Consider the following 17,887-nt stretch of genomic DNA (forward strand, 5'->3'; position numbering starts at 1 on the left):
TGCTACAGTGACCATGACTGAATCAAAGAACTGCTGGTAAAGTCTCGTGCAAAGAAATTTGTTTGCTGTGGACTAATGCCTAGGATGCATGGTCAAACAGACACACACACACAGACACACACACAGACAGACACAGACACACACACACGCACGCACACACACACACACACACACACACACACAAGCACACGATGCAAACTGAGATTTAGATGCAGACTTAAATGCAAGATACATACATTTCTAACAATTCACTCACTGGCAAACCACACAGTAAACACTGCTTGCTTATATACTGTGCAAATGTATCTAATGGTTACCATAACAACTAAAAGTTCCAACCATTCATAATATGTCGCAGACTGCATTGTTTTGAGATATCCTGTACTAAATGAGCAACACAAAACAACTATGTTTCAGGCACAGTTAAAAAGAGCTATATATAATGGCTCAGTCCTTTTGAGATACTTGTCTGTTTACAAGCTTGCATATTTGCATGGCTATATTAATATTTTAACATATTAAGCAAAGCTACATGAATCATTACTTCATTTATTTTTAACTTGTCAATATTTTTTTGGGGGGGTTTTGAACTTGTAAAGAGATAATAAACATAATTTTACGTAACCATGTGTTGTGTTATAACATAATGCAGAGACATGTGGTGTGCAGTCTAGGTTAACACAGAAGGACTGCTGTGAGGCTTTGGGCTTAGCTCCAAAGAGCCACTTATGACCATTCAATGTCCTGAGTTCACCTCTTAACAAGTCATGACCATCATCTCCGTCGTCAGCGTCATCTGTGAGCTCTGTCACACTGCTTATTGAGCTGGCTTTTCAGTCAGCGCACTTTCTGCTGTCGATACATTTCCAGGATAGTACTGATGTACAACTGTTACACGAAAATGTGTTGTGTCCATTCATCCATCCATCCATCCATCCAACCATCCATCCATCCATCCATCCATCCAACCATCCATCCATCCATCCATCCATCCATCCATCCACCCATCCATCCAACCATCCACCCATCCATCCATCCATCCATCCAACCATTCATCCATCCATCCATCCATCCATCCAACCATCCATCCATCCAACCATCCACCCATCCATCCAACCATCCACCCATCCATCCAACCATCCATCTATCCATCCATCCACCCATCCATCCATCCATCCATCCACCCATCCATCCAACCATCCATCCATCCATCCATCCATCCACCCATCCAACCATCCATCCATCCATCCATCCAACCATCCACCCATCCATCCATCCACCCATCCATCCATCCATCCAACCATCCATCCATCGAACCATCCATCCATCCAATAGTCCGTCCAGGTTTCCGTCCCTCCATCTGTTTTTTTTTTTCCAAAAATTACAGCTTTGACCAATAATATTGAGTCTCACAGAGTATGTTTGTATTACCTGCCAGGATCCTTTCTAGTTTTACAAAAGGACAGCGCTCTGCAATTTAATATAGGTACAATGCAATCAAGTACATGAGTAGTGATTAAAAAACAATTTAATCTAAGTCTGGTACGATCAATACGGTTGGACGTCACGCTCCTTTTTAAGCGAATGATGTAGCACCGTGCTCCGGTCTCCTAAACGGAAAGTTCAGAGGTAGTAAGACAGAAAGCGTCCCCTCCACCTGTTCATTTCAGCAGCTTTAGCTGGTAGCCCAGCTGGTGTTTTGACTATTCATGACATCATGCATTAATCTCTTTGAACTCCAAGCACAATTTTGGGAGAATGGGTGCCTCTTTTATTTTTAATCATTTCTGATCTGGGTATTGCTCGTCTCAAGAGCTTTCATGTTAGGTTGAAGGCTTGAAAGCACAAATAAATAAATAAATAAATAAATAGATACACAAAACAATTCAGCAGCCTGCAAAAAATGTTGTGCATTTTACCGCATTACAAGAAAAAAAAAAAAAAAAGGAAAACTCCCTGAGGTGTGGCAGATATTCTTGAAGTACCTTATGCTTTTGAGAGTCGTGTCACTGACAATAAACAAACAAACAAACAAATAATTAAGATTGAAAATGGCAGTAAAAACATGGGGAACATTTAGCAAAGACATCAAACTCAGAGGACACCATCAGCAGAACAGAGTGAGAGCGGCTAGAGAAAAAGAACAAAGGCGGAGAGAACAGGAACGAGGGACACTGATGACAGAGGCAAGAGAGAGGATAAGAAGCTAAATCACTACTGCAGAGAAAGCAGAAAAGAGAGAGAAGGGGGGAAAAAAAGAGAGAAAACGTGACCTACTTCTGTGCCATCACTAGTTTCTATGGCTTAAGAGTGGGACGAGGCGTCAGTGCACCTGTTCTGTAAATACACCCCTCAGAGATAGATGACTATGCCACACTCAGGAAATATGTGCATGTCTGATAGTGCTGTATTACTACTACTGCTGTTTTATTATATTTCAGATCTGAGAGCATGCAATGTATACCAGGGCAAGAGTCATCTGACCCAGGTTCTAATGAGAGAGGTAGGTCTCTTTCACAACAGAAATATCTTGGCCTAAATACAGATGCATTCACCTCTCAAAAATGTTTGTGTAGCACCATTTTTCTGCCATAAGTATGTCAGTGCTGTGGGAGAACAATCAAGCAGTTTTATGAAGTTAAAGGCAGGGCTGTCAGCTATGAGAGCAGACAGAAAAACAGTGTTCATCAGAGTTGAGTTATTTTAGTGTGACCGAATTATAACAGGATGCAGTAAATGCAGTAAAAATGTATATGTAATGGACGAGTATGGGATTGAGGGACCACTTTAGCTGTGTAAGCAGATATGGTCTTTTTCTCTCGCCTACTTCCCCACAGTATGAAGCACTGAAAAACAGAGTGCTCTTTCACTCACCCACATCACATACACACGAACTCCACCCCAGCCACACATGCATAAAACAGCTATACATGTCTATGTATTTACCTATTGATCACTCAATCGTTCAGTAGACAGATAGATAGATAGATAGATAGATAGATAGATAGATAGATAGATAGATAGATAGATAGATAGATAGATAGATAGATAGATAGATAGATAGATGGAGTAAAGAATACATTGTTAAGTGATGTGAAGCTAATCAGTTAGCATTGGATGTCAGAGTTATAGAAAGGACAAAGCAAGAGCTGGACAATGCTTAAGCACGTGCTTTATGCTCCCATGACGTTATACAGTAAACGTGAGAGCTAGGCACTGCTTAAACCTGTGCTTAATGCTCCCATAATATCATACAGTAAATGTGAGAGTCAGCCTGTGGAATATGACTCATCTTCCCAGCTCAGTGGATACTCCCTGTCAGCCTCCTCTTCTCCCAGGCTAAGTTACATATGAGAGAAACTACAGTGTTTTAAAAACGCATTAAGCAAGCAGGACTGGGCTCTGAAATTTGATCATATTTGGAGACTTGGTCACTTTGGTATACTCTGTGGTCAATACAGATAAAGAGAGATAAAGACTAGCCCAGAACAGGGCTGCATTTACTCATCTGCCCTCAAACCATAAGGGACAGCTCTTTGATTGAAGCCAGAGCAGTGTCTGTGTGGCAAATGCACTGAGGATCTCTTTCTCTCCACCACTTCAGGTCAAATCAATCACTTGGAGGCACTTCCTGTCTGTGCCAGTAAAACAAAGAGGAAAGTAGGGAACCAATGGTTCAGACAAAGCACCTGGGAAGCAGGTCATGATGACTCAAAATAATGAATCGACACAAACAGTGCATCAAACACCACACAGCTACTGTATGTGTGTTCAGCTAATGTGTTTGTGTATGTGTGTGTGTCTGTGTGTGAGAGAGAGAGAGAGAGAGATAGAGAGACTAATGTTTACAGGCAATTACATTCAAATGTGAATCTGTCTATTCCCTGAGTATAAACAACTTAACAAAACAAACCAGACATTTGCCACTTGATGGGGCTTCACTGTGCCGCACAGTGACTCATAGAAAATTAAGGAGAAACTGGGGCAAAAACCACCACTTAGCCACACAGCTGAGACCCAGCTCCCTGACCTGTCCATTCATACAGTCTGGCTCTAGCACGTCCATTTTCATAACCTCAAATTCACTGGAAAAACTAACATTCCTCCCAGAACAACTTCATCCATGTATTCACCCACACAGGACAAATATTCCCATCGCTAGTTCCATTCCCTGCTGGAAGAGCTCAACACTACAGAACCACACCACAGAAGTTTACTCTATCTACATACTACTCTTTAATTATGATGTAATTGTTTGGGATCCTCTTCAATCCCTATCATTTAAAATATTATGAAAGGAAGACCTGAGAGAGTATTCCCGTACCACTGCAAACTAAACAAGACAACTGGTCTCCGGTCAGATTTTTAGACAAAGTATCTTCTGTCCTCCTCTAATGGAAACATGCAGCGCATGAAGCAGTACTCACCCTGTTAAAGCGTTTGGCTTGGAAGAGGTGTCCGTTCACTCGGTACAGTTTCCTCCATCTTCGTGCCCCGCGGCGGTAGATTGATTCTAGAAGAGAGAGGAAATGGTTGTATAGGAGCAGCATGGTGTGAAGGGTAAGAGCCAGAGATCGGTCTAGCCAGATGAGAAGAAATTCACTTTTTGTAAAAAAAAAAAAAAAATCAAAGGCAACAGAAAGAGAGGAGCTGGACGGAGGGAGAGAGATGACGCCTGGCGTTGACCTGTGGAAAGTCTGAATTCGTGCGTTACGAGGGCATGATCCCGAAGCTATGGCGGTCCTGTGCGGTCAAGAACCAACTCGCTCCCAATCTCTCTTATTTTCTCTCCTTCTCTCTCTTACTCCCTCCCTCTGACCCACCCTTTTCCTCTCCTCTCACTTTCTACTTCTTTCCATCTCCACCTCTCAACCCACCCCTCTCGCGCTCCATCTTGCTAGCTCTTCATTATGAGTGCACTCCTCTGCATCTTAATGAAACATGTAAGCAGCACACTGTTGTCTCTGTCAATAATATAAGATTAGATACATGCTATTTTTAATTAACTTCAACACTTGGATGTTTCCCTTCACGTCTCCTCTCTTTAAAAGCGGATGTTCTACGAGGGATTCCGTAATTCCGAAGGGAGAATCTTTGAGGAGATATGGACTGCTTAGACTGCATGTGGTTACCTTGGCTACCTGTACTGTAACTAAGAAACAAAAAGGAAATCCACCACCCACATACATTTTTTTTTTTCAGGAAAATAAAGCAGCCAGCCCAAGGAAAATCCTCTGGCAGTAGAGGAGTAAATAGCTCTCGGAAGCAGCCCTAGTGTTCATTACCTATTGATGGAAATAAATGGTTATATTGAATACAGTCTCATACAAAGTAAATGATTATGGGTAAAGTGATGATGATGGTGATGATGACGATGACTATGATGATGACAATGATGATGTAATGGTACGAGACACCCAACTGACATGCTGAGATGAAAATGGCACATTTGCGCCTCTGAATGACACAAGGGGTAATAAGAGTTCAAATCTGCCCTTTCTCTTAATGCCCGTTCCCATCAACCAATCTCACAGACTTGGTCCCCTGTAGAGAGGGAAATGAATGTTCATTCGCATTCTCACTGTAGTTATAGATAGAAGGCCCTTGCTACATGGGACATGTGCGAACCTGCCAAAGAACCAATCTCAGATCTCCTCAACGAGAGTCGACTGACAGGAACCATAAAAGAGCAGCATTGTGCTGATGTTCACTAACCATAGGTGTAGCTGAGGCCATTTTATGTTGTTGTTGTTGTTGTTGTTGTTTTTAAGTCATCATTTCTCTGATACAATGAACATCCCTCAATCTAATACAAAAATGAACACATTCTGAGGAAAGCTCTTGAGGCTCTGTCTCGTCTGGACTGGAGTCTGGGTAGAGCTTTCATGTGTCTCTCAGCGCGGTGTGTTACGTAAAGGCAAAAGATACGAGATAAATATTACAGCATCATCGTGGCTTTCATGTATCGACTGCTAATGAGCACCACAGGACATAGTGAGCAGTGTGTGTGTTTGTGTGTGCGTGTTTCACTATATGATAGTGATCTAAGCGATCAGCTTGGGCACCAGGGAGATTGAGAGCTTGTTATAGTTCTCTTAAAATCAAATATAAAACAAAAGTGACGTGCATATAGCATATCATTAATCAAATAATATCATCTAAAATACCACGGAGGCACAATGCAAAACAGGCAGTGACATCACAAAACTCAAACTAATGCATACGTCTTACACAGCAGCTTATGCATTAATGAAATATAAACCCCACATGTAAATGACACATAGACCCAACTGGGAACAAAACTCAATCCACAGCCTACGGTCACATCATAGGGCGTGAGACAGCATGGCGCTACATAGTTGACTGAGCTACTACATCATATCAGAGGATGACTGCATCAAAAAGAAATGCCTGAACATTAAAAGAGAAGAGAAGAGAAGAGAAGAGAAGAGAAGAGAAGAGAAGAGAAGAGAAGAGAAGAGAAGAGAAAAGAGGAGAGAAGAGAAGAGAAGAGAAGAGAAGAGAAGAGAAGAGAAGAGAAGAGAAGAGAAGAGAAGAGAAGAGAAAAGAGAAGAGAAGCAGTGAGGAGAGGAGAGGAGAGGAAAAGAACAAAATTCATCTCAGCTTCAAAAACCATTGGAAAAAAAGAAAGAAAAAAACCCCCACTCAGTTACGATAACTAAACAAGTCAACAATGATTGGGCCAGATAATCACTCCGAATAATGATTAGATTCAGTGAAGAAAACAGATACATACACACACACAAACCATCACATCTTCAACTCTATTTTGTGAAGCTGGTGAGACAGCAGAACAGCAACCGACTGTAACTCCAGCCAGCCAACTCTGCAGATGCCCCTGTTCTACGCATTTACCCCAGCGTCTGTGTCAGCTCTGCCTGTCTGTCACCACGGCAGCACCAGAGGCATATCAACAGAGACAGAGACGCTCTGCCTCTCTCTCTTCCTCCACTAATTAGTCAATACCCGGCATTTTTAGCAGCAATACCCAGGCAACTGACTATCTCACACAACACATTAAAGATATCACCAAGCTGAGGCTATTACTTCAGGGTATGCATGACATGCCTTCTCCATGAGCTCCAACACAGGGTGGTACAGCTAACAACAATTCCAGGCTACCCTTAGATACCTCTAAAGACACACTGAAACAGAACTTTGGTTCTGATTATTACCAAAAGGCTGGACATATTTTACAAAGCATCACTCGGTCAGAGGGATCAAAACCACTTGTGCGTGTTCAAACTGCTAGCTTGTGCAAAATTAATAACACAGCACATCACTAATGCAAAATGGACGTTATAATTAATTTAGTCATACACAGGAAAAGGAATTAGCCTGTGTAAAAAGCTTTTATGAATCAGCTCTGGACCATGATTACGTTCTAATAGTTATGGAGTTAATTTACAAACAGAGAAGCACAAGAAAAAAACGTCTTCGGTTCTGGACAGCATCAGAATAAGATTGATACTTTTTTTCCTGTCTTTTAATTAAAGCTCTGTCCATCTTAACGTGACAGTCCCTCCCTAACCCACAATCCTCTCTGACTTGACCCTGTGTAAGGTGTAAAGGGCGAGACAGATTGGCAGGCACTGATTAAATTTGCCACTGTTGCCATGACAACTAACACACAAACACATTTTTGTTTGCCAAGCCCACTACATGCCAGCTGTTCTGGTGGAAACCTGTGAGAAAGTGTAAACACACACACACACACACACACACACACAGATACAGACGCAGACACTTGCTGGTCTCTCCAGTAAATATTATACATAAACAAGCAGAAATGAAAAATATTCAGCAGAGATCAGCGATGTACACATCACCAGAGCATCCTCAGATATTGCGGTAAAACAAACCCTGTTATCCCCATGACACTCAGTGAGCTAAGGGACGGGATCCTGAGCATCGTCAAAAACAACAACAGACAAGCCTCCTTTATGCAGAGCAAGAAGGTATTGTGCCTAGCAGTCTTTGGAGCATAGCAGTGTGCGGGAATTTCATAGGAGCGTATTGGTGAAAAGCGTCAGTGTTACATTACTGATTCTCTGAGTTGACTTGCTGCTCACTCAACACACTGGGACTTGGAAGAGGACCAGAGCACAGCATCTTTCCTATGGCCAGGGGGTAAAAAAAAAAAAGAAAGAAAGAAAGAATCATTTGATGTTTTGTTGATCTGACTCTTGACGGCCAATCATCTTTGCCCTGTTGGCAGAGTCAATCTCCTTCCCCCTGAGAACTGAAGGAGTGATGATCACACAGTGACTGGTGTGTGTATTATTGACTAGACTTTGTTTGTCTGTGTTTGTCTCTCTAGGCCTGTGGATACTGGAAATGGGAATTGCATTTTGCACTAGGAGCAACACAATTAAGACATATGGATATTGATTGCAATACAGAATGAAACAGAGTACAGAGACATTACTAAGAGCTTCATAAGCCAAAATTGAATAGTCCTCTGGTAACTGGAATTTTGTTTGCTCTAGGCAAAGTTTAGAGTTTTGATGCATGTGTATGGAAAAGTGAACTTATCACTGACTTTATGAAAGTCCTGAAATAACAGGGCAAAGCCAGCGTTTTAGACCAAAAAAATGTGAAACCTCTTTCACACTAAGCCTAAAAAAATATATATATTGAAACTGCTATTGTGCTATTGTGTCACAACTGCTATTGTGTCACAACTATGACAAAAGCATAAAGTGTTACTGGAAAAATGTATTTCTTCAGATTATCATTTATCAGCTGCAAGAAGAGCTGTTTCATATCACGAGGAACTGTCTATGAATCACCAGAGACATTTCATGGCGCAGCCTTTTCCTTAATTAGATTGACTCCGTTCCCCGAGAGCTGTTTTCTTTCCCTTATTAGTATTGAGCGATAGATGTCAGTATGACACACACACAAACACACACACACACACGCAAACACGCACACACACACGCACACACACATTAAACTAGCCTGTTCAGTAGCAAGTCGTCATGGTCGTGTGAAGACAGACTAATTAAAAAGACAGAAAGCCCTGGTCTTTGGAGCAGTCGTCGTTCTGAATTGCTCTCTAATCCTGTTAACTTTGTGCCCCTGGAGGGACCGGTAGCTGGTTGGAAATCTCAGAGCTGCGTTACCATAGATACGAGAGTTTTTTTCTCCTTTGCATCTGAAAATTACGAGAATATCAAATCGCCAACGCACCGGGGGACATATTCGGTCTTTTCATCTATATCGTCATCTGTGTCTTGCGATATTACAGTATTACACAATCTTCTGCTTGACCACTTTTGCAAGTTTAGAGAGGTACAACACTAGTCTTCTTTGACTTTTAGATTCATTTTATGTGTTAACACAAGGAAAAAGGCACTTGTCCATGCTAAGTCTAAGAGCACAACCCGTGAAATTGATTTGAGTGTTGGTTTAGCCACAATTGCTTGCATGCACCAGAGCATTTCGCCGGCCTTATCTGCTATTCCGCAATGGGACAAACTCATGGGTTTATCTGACACGTTTCCATAGAAAGGTCGCACACCTCCTCCACATTATTGACAGAAACATCCATCTACATTCTCTAACCAGATTAAATACAAAAAATTTGCAAAGACATCAACGATTCTTCAATGCTTTCCCCTAACTCTTTTATCCTCTTAGCCATTTTAAATCAGCCAGTCTAGCGAGCAAGGAGAAGAGGAGGTGACATGATGAAGGTCAAGATGGCGAAGGGATGAAGCTGGTCCTCTCTTGGCTGTAAGGCTCAATCAACACCTCCCCACAGCATAGAGATAATGAGGAAAACACTCAACGCCACTCCAGCAGGGAGAACCATCACACAGATCCCACTCAACACCTTCAAGCAGTACAGCATCAAGTCCCTCGATAGACAGAGCATTGCCCCAACCAACAAAGAAAAGCGACAAGGAGACAGTCTCCTTGCTGAAGTACGTTGAAGTTCAAAAAGGGCTTAGTGGATCAGACAACAACAGCAAACACCCACATACCACTTGAGAAGAAGCCTATGGACAAAAAAAGCAATCAGAAGATACTTTAGAGGCACATATCAGGTTTCTGAGGTCATGTTTTTTTTTTTGTTGGTTTTTTTTTCCATAAAATGTGTATTAACATAGCCATCTGAAGTGCAGTATGCCATATCAGGAGAAGCAGAGTCTCTTCCTGGAGAGACGCACTTCTGAAAGATCACACATCAGCTCTGATCTAACGCCCCTGATTTTGCTATTCAGGAGCTCACTGCGTGACCTTGATTAGCTCATTCAGGGTTAGGAGAGAAGCAGAAGTAAACAGTCTGGATGAAAAGCAGGAGAAAAGCGGTCCTCCACTGAACAAGATCCATAAGACCAATACATAATACAAAAGAGAACAACTACTAAAGATGAACAAAGCTGAACCGCAAACAGAAAGTGCTATTTGATTAAGGGCTGCCATTGAGAGAATTTACACCAACTCAGGACTTAGACTACTCAAGTATTAAATAAGGCAAGCGCTGAACATGTTTACCGCCAACACTTGAACGATGGGTAAATGCATAATTTTCCGCTCTTTCTTTTTTAAACTGTCAATCCATTAAAAAAATTCAGACTTCAAATTATGTATTAAACGATGAACTCAGACTCGGGTGGAATTGAATCCATAATGCAAGCTAAGCAGAGACTGTTCCACACTTGATTGTTTTCATTTATATGAGACGATCCCAATTAAGGACAAAATGACAATTTCACTTCGACAGAGAAAGAGAGTGAGGGAGACAGTGGAGCTCTTGCTCTGTTTCCTGACCCTCTCTTCTCCCTCTCTGAGCTAAAGCGCTGTGGAAACGCTGACCTCCTATCACATCGCCTCCAGAGAACGCCTGAGTGTTGCATCGTCCCACTTTCTCTCGCTCGGACCGAGAAAAGACCGGAACAAAAGAAGGACAGGAAACAATCTCGTGTCAAGGACCAGAGAAATACCGTACCTTGTGAGTTTTGAAACAATGTGAAAAATCCAGCCATTTTTGAATCCCACAGAGTCGGGAAGACTTTTGAGAGAAGCCTGTACACTTCTGCCACTGGGGTGCTGATAGGAACAAAGTTACCATGGGGTTTGGTCAAGGGTACAAGTCATTACATTTGGTGGTTTAGGTGGGAGTGACTTACTGGCTTCCAGATATTGTTGCCTGGGCTGGCAGGAAGGTGATAAACAATGTTTCCTCTGCCTGTTTGGAGGACGTGTGGGATCAAAGCAGATTCTGGACTTGAAGTGGAGAGTTGGCACTAAGCTCATATATATATACATATATACATGCACATGTAGTTTTTATGAATATGTGTGCGCGCACACACACACACACACAAACACACACACACATAAAAAGTACAAAAAATATGATATGAAATATTGGCGAATAAGCTGGCAAATCTAGCCCGCTATCTAATCAGTAGTAATGTTAAAAGCTTACATACATATCAAGGTTTCAGCAAATCAAATTCATCTACTGTAATTTAACACCAAGATTTCAACCAATCTGATTGAAATGCTGTAATTTAACACCAAGGCTACAACCAATCAGATTCAGCCACTGTATTTCAACTTGGCTTCTTAGATGAACACACTCAGGAGATCACACACCTCTGAGCCACAGAAACAATCAAAGTTGTGAATCAGGACTTTTCTCTTGTCCGGATAGAGAGGTTTTAAGAGTTCAAGTTTATGTGTAAAGTTATGAATCAGACGAAAATAATCATACAGTCAAAAAAATCAGCAACCTTGCTGCAGGCCTGGAAAGACTAATTTCAGCACAAGTTATTAAGGAAGGAGTTTTATGGGTGGGGAGGGAAGCTGCGAGCAGCTGCCAAATGACTGGCATTGCCACAAAGTTTGGTCTGAAGATCGGTTTATAATTTAATAGAAACTTAATTTAGATTCAGTATCATAATTGCATAGAACAGACAAAATGATAACACAGACTTTGATTACATGGGAAGTTTTCTAACGGTAAGACTCTGTCTCTCTTAAAGGCACATAAGCCTGTGCAGATACACACACACACACACACACACACACACACACACAACAACCTCTCCTCTCTCCTGACTGAGAACATGCTGATGATGTAACTAACCTAACAAGTGGTTCTTGCGTAGGATGACAGGAGTGTATCTGTGTCCCTCACGTTGTGCATGTGGGTTTCCTTGGCAATATATCAAACACAAACACAATCTCCCTTTCACACACACACACACACATGTGTGTGAGCGGGCACACACTACAGCGTATGTCGTATTGCTGAAGAGGAAGGACCAGTGAGTCAGTCCTTTGAAGACCACTGTGACAACTGACATCCACTGTTAACACCCACAGGCCTTGTCTATTCACACACAATATGGACTCATTCCACAGCACTCACAAAGACTTATCTACACAGTGCCTCAGGTCTCAGAGAAATGGAGAGAGAGAGAGATGGAGAAGGAGAGAGAGAAAGAGAGAGAGAGAGAAGGAAAAGATGTACCCATGCACCGACAGACAAAGAGAAAGAGAGAGGGGGAAGTAAAAAGCCCACATCCCCAACCTCTGAAAGCAATCCTGTCTTTCATGTCTGGGCTGACAAACTCTAGACCTGGGCATGAATCACAGAGCTGTGAGTCGTTTCAGGTCATGCAGTGTCTGCGGGGCCACGGAGAGAGAGAGAAAAAAAAAACTGTGTCGTGCTCGGGTCTCTAACAAAAAAAAGTCACTGCTGGAGTCAAAGCCGCCAGTGTATTCCCCCTCATGTACTGTAGACTAAGGTATAGCTGCTTTCATTTACATGGAAGCAGATTTGTCATAGCAGTTCCATTCATACTAGGGTCAGAACCTGGGGCACAACAGCATTGTGGCATCGCGCCAGTTTAAAAAATGTTTTAACATACTGATACCATGCTGAAAACGGGGACCTTGTTGTTTTTCTACTTAGGACTCATCTGTGTGATCTCCCGTATGAGCAACTTAATTTGCTTCGTGAAGTGACAGAGCATCATACTGTCTTCATTTCAGAGACATTTATTTCTGTCATTCTGTGCCTCTCATCTCTCTCTCTCTTTCTCTGTCACTCTCTCCTTCTCTTACATGTTCTCTTCATCATGACATCAGGGCTAAATGATCATTTTCAGTTAACTAATAAAGAAATGACTTTCAGTTATGTAACTATCCTGTCCAAAAATAAACTGGGATGATGAATGAAGCAGGAATTTTACTCCAGAGATGTTTTCAAAGAAAGATATTTAAAAAAAAAAAAACTGCTTGCATGCTTTTCTACAAACTTCAAAGCATCCCCCCCACCCCCCGAAAGCACTAAGCTATCAGTTTTCTTCTTCGGCTAACTGACTCTTCTCCCCTTCCTGTGTCATCGTCATGACGACCCTGACAAAACAGAATGCTGGCCAAAGCCGTGTGGGATTTAGCATGCTGCGCTTTTCGGTCTGAAGTTACGTAACTAAGTGGAGCACAGCTCATCTCTAGCAAAGTGCTGGATTTCCGCAACGCCTCGCAATTTTAGGGGGAAAATGCGGGGTCCAGCAAAAAACAGGAGGGGGAAAAAAAAAAAAAAAGAACTTTGCTCTGATGTTTTGCTCAATAAGACAACCCGGTCAGAAAACTGCAAGACTGAGTACACTGAGTTTTGAAAAAACTGCATATACAACTTAAAAAAAAAAAACACATAATCGCACATTTCTTGTGCATAACCCAACCCTAACTTATGCCTCTGAATATTCTTATTAACCAATAGTTCTAAAAGATGCCTGTAAAGACAGAGCCCACTTTTTCAACATCACAGTAAGGATGGTGTCTGTTTAAGGCCCTTCACACCTGAACCAACCTATCAGGTAGCAGAGGTCTCAGGTAGGAACTGTGGTGAGATGCATATGAGAGCATAACATTTATTATATTTGTTGACAATGTCATGAGGAAAAAGCGTCTTCTCGCCCTAAGGAGCGTGAGGTCTGTTTCATCAGTCAGAGCTGGCAGTGAACAAACTGAACAAAAGACGCCTGAAGGAGGGAGGACAGTTACCAAAAAAAGGAACTGGTCCCAAGGGAGAGCAGAGACAGGGAGAGAGAGAGAGAGAGTGTGTGTGTATGTGTGAGTGAGAGAGAGAGACAGAGAGTGAGAGTGAGAGAGAGAGAGAGAGAGAGAGAGAAAACTTTTTCCTGACTGACTACTCAATCAATCTTGTGTCAACATACTCCATTCAATCACTAACCAGTCCCTCAGATCCAGCTAATGGAATCTGAACCCAAATGACATCAGTCAGAGTAGAAACCCACGGTAAAAATACAACTTGTATTCAGAGCCACAACACAAAAATGATCTACAAAAGCCACCATCCCAGATACATCACACACAGAGTAGTCAGTTGCACAGCCCCACGCCGGATTCAAAGCTAGATAGCAACTCCTCTTCCTTCAACACTCGCAGAACAAATACAGGATCCTCAAACACTTAATTACAGTCACCTCTCTCATGCTGTTTAGCTTTCTTTCTCTCTCTCTCCATCAAATCCCAGTCTGCGCTTCACTGACTTGCAAAACTGAAGCATCACAACCACACGCAGTGCCAATTAAGAGCCATTCTCACATACGAAAAATCACCTGCCTAAATGCGTGCATTTGTTTTCTCTGTCCTTCCCCCGGCTTTCCATCTTTCTTGGCTCTCTCTCTCTCTCTCTCTTTTTTTTTTTTTTACCATTTTCCTGTCTTCCTCCATGCCTCTCTAACCCATTGCTTCTCTCCATCCTTTTTTGTCCTCCTCCTTTGCTCGTCTCTCTCCTTCTCTCTCTCTCTCTCTCTCTCTCTTCATCCATCTCCTGCTCACTGTCATGAATTAGAGCCTAAAGCAGTGGTACCTTTCACTCGCAGATAGAAGAGAAGTGTCAGTAGCATCCCTGTGTAGGGCCGGCCACACCTGCTTCTTCGCTCACTCTCTCTCTCCCATTATTTCTCAGTGTTGTAGTGCCTCTAAGCCAGGTCCTGCCGTCCGTCCTTTCCTCACAAAGCTGGACTCACTCGCTTGTTCACGGTCACTGTGTTTAACTCGCACACATGCACTCAGTCTCTCTCTCTTTCTCTCCCCCCCTCTCTCTCTCGTTCTCTCTCTCACTCCCTCTCAGGCTGTCTACCAGGCAGACATTCCACCAGCTCTTCCATCACACCGAGCATGCTCAGTTCGGCTTTTGAAGGCTTTTTTTTTTTCTTCCTTGCTTTCTTTCTACCCACTTCTGCTCTCCTCTGCTCTCTCTCTCTCTCTCTCTCTCTCTCTCTCTCTCACTCTCTGTCCCTCTCTCTCTCTCTCTCTCTCTCTCTCGAGCAGGTTCATTGCAGCACTCTTGCTCACATCACTAAGGGATTTTATTGGCTTACATTTGGGGACCCCTGCAGGTTGATGCCCTTAAAATCAAGTGCTTGTAACAGTGCCAAACATCCACAAGGTGGCGGCGCAACCATGTGATGCTCCCTTGTCTCAGCGACACAAGGATATCTTCATCTGTGGCACTTTTAGCAAGCAAATACTGCTCTGACGGCAGAAAAAAGAATTTGTCAAATTTAGTTTGAGGTAGTTACTTCAGGTTTCCAGAAAGTCAGTAAAAGTGTGGTCTTAAGAGCTTTGTTTCTCTCCTCACAGTGGTATAGAAAAATAGCCAGGGCGTTAATGAAAAGGGAAGGAGTCATGAAAGGTAAATGCAAGAACTAGAACTTACACATTCTGCTCAGCAGGATAGAACATGGATATGAATGTATGTTTGATAAGAGATCTTTCAGCCTTTGTCACGCACACACACACACACAGACAAACACACACACACACACAGGCACTGGCATAAGTAAGGCAAATATTCAACTGGCCCAGTGTGACCTTTGGAGCCATTAAACCGTGACCCTCTCTAAGTTCAGCGCTAACTCTTTTTCACAGGTTTTTTTTTTTTCCGGTCCACTCTAAGCCAAGCAGGCTTTTGAAACGCCTGGGAGGTTGTGCAAGCATTTTCCAAATACCACAACAATGAGACTGTAGCCCTGGTCCTCCTCACACCAAGCTTTCTTATCAGCACACAGCTCAGCAACCACATCTTTATCAGAGAATGTTCACCTCTGCCTGCCGCTCCACACGGCAGGTAATATCCAGCCCTCCATTCTCAAATATGCTCCTGCAGGTTTCCAGTGACATGAACAGCAGTTTGAGCAGTTTGAAACTGGCATTCCCTGACTTTTTTTTTTTTTACTAACCAGTTACACCACAAACATTTCTAAGGGTTTCCAGCACCCACATTCCAAAGGGATTCCCACAAGTTTCCAATAGCATGCCTATAAATTCCCAATGACATTTCCACCTGTTCTGTGTGACATGGTAACCCGTTTCCGACGCCAGGCATAACATTTTCGGATTACATTTTAGCCAGTTTCCAACAGCAATTTCCTCATCAGTTTTTAACAGGATTCATACATAATGTTATTACATATCTGGATGTAACCTCATTGTCAGTTATGCCGTAAAATATTACAGATAAGTCGAACACGCAGATGTTGACAGCATTTGGGTTTGAGGTCAATAATAACACACATCTAGCTGTTCTGAAGTATGTAGAATCAGTATGTAGCTATGCTGGGTTGCTTAATCCCTGAATAAAGGAATAAACACAGATTTTCTATTGGTGGGAACCTCTGCTTTATGTTACCTGAGTGTACTGTTCAGTCAGAGTGACTCAACCTCCACTTGAATTGCAGGGGAGTCAGACCACTGTGGAAAAATCTAGAAAACAATACTTTCCATTTGTGAGTTCCCTCCCAGGGCTGGTCACACTGTCCTGAACAAATCCACAGAGCTGACCTCATAACAATATGACAACAGACAGTGAGCAACTCACAGTCTTTGCCTCCACCCTGGAGAGGTAGACAAAATGAAGTCTGGCTACCAAAATTAGAGGTCAGATTTTATGTGCAGAGTCTCGATTCAGTAGAGTGCAGTCCATTGTAACAGTAAAGCAGCAAATGAAAGTGTTAAATGGAAAATTATTGGTGAAAGTAAGATCTGTCATTAGAACATGGTGACACAAAACTCTAAAGGAACTAATCAGAAAATTACAATTTCCTGGGTGGAAAAAAAAAAGCCAAAGCAACATACACCATGAAAATGTGTTTAACTGTTGAAGGACTTGTGACCCGATTAGCTCCATCAATACACTTTTCCTCTCTCTCTTTTTGTGCACAATTCTGAGAACACAACCCAGCACGTACCCCTTAGTTTCAAAAGGCCTACAGGGAACTGCTTCTGGTTAATATCATCTGAATTACTCCTTGGAGTGCTAATCAGAGAACCCCTGACCTAAGTACTCTGTATCCATGAACCTCTAGAAACTGAACGGAACGACACTTCAACCGACGCTTCATTAAACTTGGATAGAGCACATTCGCGTGATGTACAGCAGGGAACGGTTTGTTAACGCACTCGTTTGCTGTACTATGGGCGGTCCGTGTTTACATTTCCCCCATATGAATGTGAGGCGATAGACCTAACAAAGAAATACACGAGTAAAATTTAATGCTGTACTCTAGCTGTTACGGTACCACTCCGTGCTCGTGTTTCTGTGTCAGTCTGTGAGGACATTATCTGCAGTGGACTCCCTTGAGTGAACTAGCCATCCAGCAGATGCTAGACAAGCGCTGCTTGTCACTGGACAAGTGCAAACTTCAAGCACACATTTGGTCCGTTCAAAAAACATACCACATCGCAAAAGGAGGTCAAAGAGGAATTGCAAACATGTGGGCTGAATGAATTATTCAGCCTATAAACGACAATTCAACTGGGACATAGAATACTAGCGAAATACGGAGAGAGAGAGAGAGAGAGAGAG

The 17,887-nt window shown here is 42.4% G+C and overlaps 1 protein-coding gene across 2 annotated transcripts in view; it reads right to left on the bottom strand.

Moving 5' to 3' along the window:
* Positions 1-17,887, bottom strand: part of prkcz (protein kinase C, zeta) — a 79,088-nt gene that overhangs the window by 31,883 nt on the left and 29,318 nt on the right. For both annotated transcript variants that reach the window (XM_030784502.1, XM_030784501.1), the window contains exon 5: positions 4,428-4,513. In XM_030784502.1, the coding sequence (XP_030640362.1) occupies positions 4,428-4,513 (86 nt within the window). The remainder of the gene's footprint in view (positions 1-4,427; positions 4,514-17,887) is intronic.

This window comes from Chanos chanos, chromosome 9, assembly GCF_902362185.1.
Source record: "Chanos chanos chromosome 9, fChaCha1.1, whole genome shotgun sequence".
Taxonomy (NCBI): domain Eukaryota; kingdom Metazoa; phylum Chordata; class Actinopteri; order Gonorynchiformes; family Chanidae; genus Chanos; species Chanos chanos.